At 47.3% G+C, this 6,000-nt stretch overlaps 1 protein-coding gene across 1 annotated transcript in view; it reads left to right on the top strand.

The window, feature by feature from the left end:
- The first annotated feature begins 310 nt into the window (after window positions 1-310).
- CFAP65 (cilia and flagella associated protein 65) overlaps window positions 311-6,000 on the top strand; it is a 30,316-nt gene continuing 24,626 nt past the window's right edge. Inside the window, exons 1-6 of the mRNA XM_051622759.1 lie at window positions 311-385; window positions 694-848; window positions 1,500-1,602; window positions 2,986-3,152; window positions 4,603-4,802; window positions 5,452-5,597. Coding sequence (XP_051478719.1) covers window positions 311-385; window positions 694-848; window positions 1,500-1,602; window positions 2,986-3,152; window positions 4,603-4,802; window positions 5,452-5,597 — 846 coding nt within the window. The remainder of the gene's footprint in view (window positions 386-693; window positions 849-1,499; window positions 1,603-2,985; window positions 3,153-4,602; window positions 4,803-5,451; window positions 5,598-6,000) is intronic.

Genomic DNA, 6,000 nt, shown 5'->3' with positions numbered 1-6,000 from the left:
TGCTTCCTGGGCTCTGCAGGGCTAATAGTGGGCTGGGCAGGTCTGTACGATGAAAGCTCAAGGGGAGCTCTGCCGCAGGGGGCTGAGCTGCGGGTGGGGGTTGCTGAGCACATGGCTGTGGCAGCCTGGGGTCAGTGAGGTCTGTGGAGAGGGCTGAACTCAGCTGGTGAAATGGGGACTCCACTGGGGGCCCTGCAGGGAGGCCTGAGGAGGGGTCTTTGGGTCTCTGGGAGCTCCAGGGTCTTGGCAGCAAAGACTGTCTGGCTGCGGGAACAGTGTGCATGAGGACTTTTTTCCTTTTGCTTTTCAGATGCTTAGTCAGGTGCAGGACAAGCCCCCAAACTCTGCCTCTTTTCAGAAGCCGAGCAGTGACTGTGTCAGGAAGGTGAGTGAAGGACCAAGGGGTGCCATCGCCGTGGGTGGATTTACTGGCAGGCCAGGAAGTAAAACAGAAAGCCTTTAGCCTCTGCTTGCCTCGTTCATGACACCCTTTTTAGTTATCCGTTGTTTGGGCTGTGGCCAGGAGGTGTCCCCTCTGGGCCCCTGAGCAGGACATTTGGTGACTCCTGGAGCTCTACCGCAGGGTGGCTCCTCCCGTCCTTTGCCAGAGCCAGACTTTTAGCATAGAGAAACAGCTGTTTGAGAGATTTCTCCACCCTCCTTCCCAAACTGCTAATGTCCTCTTTCCCTAAGCTGTCTGCAAGAAAGGCAAAGAAGAAGAAAGCCGTATTCTGGGGCATTGAGGTGGCTGAAACCCTCAGGTGGCATGGCTGGGAACTTGGAAAAGAGATGATCAAACACCTGATCTTGAAAAATGTTCATGAGAAAACCCAGAAGCTGAGCTACAGGTGCGTGGGAAGTTTCTTTCTCCTTCCTACTCCTCACACTCTCACTGTATCTTCATCCCTCCTGTATCAGTCACACCCTTTCCTTGGGTTCATCTGTCCTCTCTCCCCTTGCACATTTACATAGTTGGACAGAAACCTGCTAATTCAGATTCCCTTGTTCCTGGCAGGAGTTATTTTAACTGAAACGCCTTTTAAAAAGTTCTGTTTTGCTGATACTTCTGTCTGTGAGGCATTTCCAGTCTAGTGAGATTTTAATTGTGGATGTATGCCAGCCAGTCACTAGTGCGTCCTGAAACCATTGCTCCCGGTAGTTCTGCTGGATGTTGAGCCACTCCAGCCCCTGTGACCCTTCCTGCTCTGAAACTCAAATGTTGCTGCCAAATGAGGTTTTTTTGTGCTGTGTGGCCTGGGAATGTAAAATGTGATTCAAGGAAAGGGTAGGTACTTAGAGGTGGGAATGGGTTTCCAAGACACCTGGATTCTGCCCTGTTTCTGTTGATTTGCTAACAAGATATCTTTGGGGTCAGGTGTGTAAAGTGCTTCTAATTTAGGGTCTGGAGGGTTTGACTCTTTATCCTCTTTTCTGCTGTCTAACTTAACATCAGCTGTATGCCCTCAGACAAAACCTCTCGTTTTGATTTCATTATCTAGGTGTCCTTCCACGCAGTTCTTCTTCACTGTTTTTCCACAGCCGATTACTCTGAGCCCTGGCATCTCCTTAAGTCTGCCCATCGTTTTTCGGCCCACTGAAAAGGTAAAGTGACAGCACCAAAACTTCTCTCGGTGCTCAGGCTGGCCTCCAGGGAGGTCTCTCTTGTCCTTTCTGGTCTGATTTCACTCTAATTATTCTGTCCTTAAGGAAGGTTCTAGCCTAGAAAGACTGGGCAGCGTGACCTTCCTGCTCTCCCCACATCTTCATCACCTGAGGGAGCCCTAACCCCTGGCTTCTCTGCAGAGTTTGTCAAGAGCTCTGAGAGAGGAAACTCAAAAGCATTCCCAGTTTTCCACAAGTTGCTTCTGGCCATGAAATTGGTACGATAAGATGCTTGAACTGTCAACACCTGGTTTGATTCTGGGGACCCGGGTTTTAGTCAGAACTCTGGGTTGAGAGACTCACTGTCTGCTTTCTTACAGGAGACCCCAAGGCCTATACATTGAAGGGCTACTAATTTTCTATCGGTGCTCTGTCGAGGGCCTCCCTTCTTTTGGTTGGTGTGGGTTTCTTTAAGCTATATTTTTAACAGCAATTTTTTTTTTTTTTTACCCAGCCCCTTTTCTTGACCTTCAGCTTTATTCTGGTGTCTGTCTTGGCTCTGTGTGTTGATCTCTGGCTCTTGTCCACAGCTCTGTGTCTTTGATCTGTACCTCAGTCCCAGCCATAGGGCATGATTGTTGGGTGGATTCCCAGTACCCTGCTCTCTTAGTATCATGGCTTTCTCATCACTGTTTGGTGTTCCCTTTAAGAAATAAGCTGCTGGCCTTTTTCCATTTTCAGAGAATGGTTTGTCTGCACAACATGAATCACTAGAGTAGAAGGCTCCTTTCTTAGAGAGAACAAGGACTGTGTGTGAGCACTGCCCAAGGTCTCTCCTTACCTGTATAAGTGGTTGTCAGGAGAGGTGACAACTGGAGAGCACGGAAGACATGTATCTTGCAACTCCTTCCATCTTAGCTTGTTAGGAGATGTCCTGGGGCTATTTGTACACAGTGCTGTCAATGCTGCCTCTTCAAGCTGTGTGTTACCAGCTTAGGCCTCTAGCTGACAAAGCACTTAATCAAAGACTAATATTTCTGTGCCCGCAGAGCTCAAGGAGTGGTTCTACTTGCTTCAGTTAAGCTGAATTGGGATCTTGAAAACACTGAAAGAAATCCATCTGCACCAAAACAAATCAGATGAAACAAATGTGGTCTTCAGCTCCTCTCTCTGAGGGTGTTTGTGTGATCCCTCACAGAGTGAGGACTATGCCCGAGTACCTTACTCAGCCTTTTCTTAGTGCCCTCCTCTGTGCTCCTGTCACTGATGCTTTTTTCTCAAAATGCTAGCAGAGGTGAAGGTGATGGGTGTTCATGGGTTTAGCTGCTGTGCCTGCAAGATGGAGCCCATCTAACTGCTGTCTCCCCTTGCTTTTCTGTGCAGAGGGAATATGAAGACAGTATCTGCTTTAAGAAGGCTGAGGGAGAGTTCTCTGTAACCCTCCATGCTACACTTCCACGTATCTGTCTGTCCTTCCCAGCTGCTGTCCAGTTGCCCACCTGTGCTGTCCACAATGTCACGGAGACAACATTCCCTGTGCGCAACGTTGGGTGAGTGAGACATGGCTGGGCAGGCTCTTCTGTGTTGTCAAGTATTTTGGCACCTTCTTGGCTTCTCCAATGAAGCAGCTCATTTCAGTTGTCATTAGATCTACTGTCTGCCTTAACAGGCAGCAGACCTCTGCCTCCTCTGAGGTGACAGCAGAGAAGGCAGCAGAAATAACAGTACAGGTCAGATCTCACTGTGGGCAACCTTAGCACCCCACATCTGTCTGTTTCCAGCATATGCTGAGAACCATTAATGCACAGGAAATAGTTGGGGACCAGCATGGTGTCCCACTGAGAACACCCCACATCCAAAGGAGAGCCCTGGGCTTCTAGTTATTTAAAGGCAGTTTGCCCAGCTTGAGCAAGGAGAGATGAGCTACCAGCTGGAAACATTTTAGTCTTTCTGTGACTTGACCTCTCTTCCTTCAGCACAGAAATGCCATAGGGATGGCAGTGGAGTTGCCAATGCTTGAGCTGACCTCTGATTTGGAGGCAAGCAATACAGAAATTGGAGCATCTCTCCAGTGCCTGCTCTTAGGTTCATGGAGCTGCCCAAAGCAATGGCAGTAATCTGTTGCTTGGAATCATCATATAGGAGCAAATCTGCTCCCAGTTACCAATGACTGTCTTAATTTAATAAGGGATAGACAGTAATTCAGACACTATTGTAGAAAAGAGTGCAGTGAAGCAGTGCCCAGGCAAGGAGGAAGTGTGCTTCCAACCATTTACAGTGAGAGCAAAATAACCTTTACTAGCTGGAAAAGGGCCTGTGCTCCCCAAAGCAGTCAGGTAATACAGTAGGAGGGTGGAAAGGGCAGAGGGCACACATACCTTGAGCAGAACGAGGTATCAGCCAGAAACCCTCTGAAGTGATTCATTCTCCCCTTAGAGAAATCATTTGTGGTGACTGAGAGGTCCAGGGTGGTGGAGGATATGGATGGTAAGTAACACACGCCTTGGAATCAATAAAATATAAAGCTTATGATATGTCATGTTCTTTGCACACATCAAACAACATTGTGCTGGAGAGTTGAATGAGGCATTAGGAAAACAGCTCAGACCTCTCTTCTCACCTGGGTATATAACAGAGGAATAAATGTTCATTTGGAATTAAGTAGCAGCAAATTTAGATACAAGGAAAGCAAATACTTAATTCTGGAGCCATTTTGTTTGCTATCACAGGATGAAGCTGAGACATTTTATGGCCATTAAGAAAGATCTTAGACGTAATAGCTAAGATTCATTAAAGTGTGAACAGAGCACCTGCAGAGAATAGTGACCAGTTTCTTCCCAGCAGCACACATCTGGCCAGATGCATTAGGGATTCTGCTATTCAACATGGGTTGCTTCACATCCTAACTGAACAACCCACTGGGAAAGGTCCAGTCTATGCATGACTGCACAAACAGCAAAGGATCTGTTCATCTACTTAAAACATATCTTCATTTCCTAGCGATCTTGCTGCTGTGTTTACCTGGGAGACACCAAGCCCTTTCAACATCATTCCAGGCTCCTGCATTCTGGACCCAGGTGCTGAGTGCATGGTCAAAGTACTCTTCCAACCCAAGGTGGCTATGATATACAATGTGACAGCAACATGCTGGCTTGGAGTTGAAGAGAAAAAGAAGAGGACTATGCAGCTAAAAGCCCTGTGTAAGTCTTGCATTTAGCACTCAAAGAAGTGTGTATCATCCCTAACTGTGGAATAGCATTCCACAGGGATATATGGAGGTGCTGTGCTCTGAGGCAGTGCCACAGTTGGTTTAACCCACTGATGAGCAAGTGAAGCCCATGGTTTGAAAGTGGTCTGAAATTCTCTCATGTACTTTTGTCAATTTGGAAGTGTGAGCTGAAGAGACATGTGGCTTGTGTTGGCTAAAGCAGCATTTCTGGAGCCTGCTTAAGTTGACAGAGGGAAAGAAATGAGACGAGTTCATTGTCATAATGCAAAAACCTTCAGAAACTCCCAGTCTTGTCTGCAGTCAGTCTCTCCTGTCTGCCCCTGCTTGACAACCAGAGGGAAATTTCTAAAGGTTTCTGGATGCAAACTAGAATAAGCAGAGGTTTCAATAGCAAGTCCTTGCCTGAAGTCTTTTATGGCCACTGACAAACAAAAAATGTGATTCTGAGTTTAGTAATTGAGGGATGGAAGGGAGCTTATTAGGTTCAAAGCAGCACTGAAGGTAGATCCAACTCCAGAATTACCTGAGGTTGTTCAGAGGCTTGTCCAGTTGAATACAGAATATCCAAGGATGGAAATTCCACCTCTCTTTTTAACCCAGTATATTATTTCCCTTAACAGCCAAATACCCATACCTGCAGGTGAGGGTGATGGAGGAAAAGTGTGAAGGTGCACGGCCTAGAAAGTTTCAGGATGTGCTGTGCTTTGGATCAGTGCCAGTGGGGACCACCGTGGAGAAGTGTGTAGAAATATTCAACCTGTCTGTGGTATGTGGAAATGGAGACTGCTTGTTTTGAGAAGCTTGCATGTTTCCCTAGGATATGTAGTCATGAGTATCTCCTTTAATTCTGTGAAAATAACCCCAGTGGGAATGTGAATAAAACTGAGATGATGAGCCTGCCCCTACCAACCCAGCCATTCACCTTTGCCCCCTGCCTTCCAGCTGCAATGCTAGCAGCTCATCCATTTGCAGCATGGTGTAGCAGTTCCTACCTTCTTCCCACTGCACTTGGTCCAGATCAGCAAGCCACTGTTGTCTTTCACATCCTGCAGCTCTCCTGCTCACCCTGGAGAGGCCCATCGGTCCTACATGGCAGTTGTCACAGTCTCAAATTGGCATGCATGTATCCCAGGCAGCTGGTGGGTCTTCTGCTGCCCTCGGTGGACATC

This window comes from Apus apus, chromosome 6 (genome assembly GCF_020740795.1).
Source record: "Apus apus isolate bApuApu2 chromosome 6, bApuApu2.pri.cur, whole genome shotgun sequence".
Lineage (NCBI taxonomy): Eukaryota > Metazoa > Chordata > Aves > Apodiformes > Apodidae > Apus > Apus apus.
This window is presented reverse-complemented; position numbering and strand designations above follow the sequence as displayed.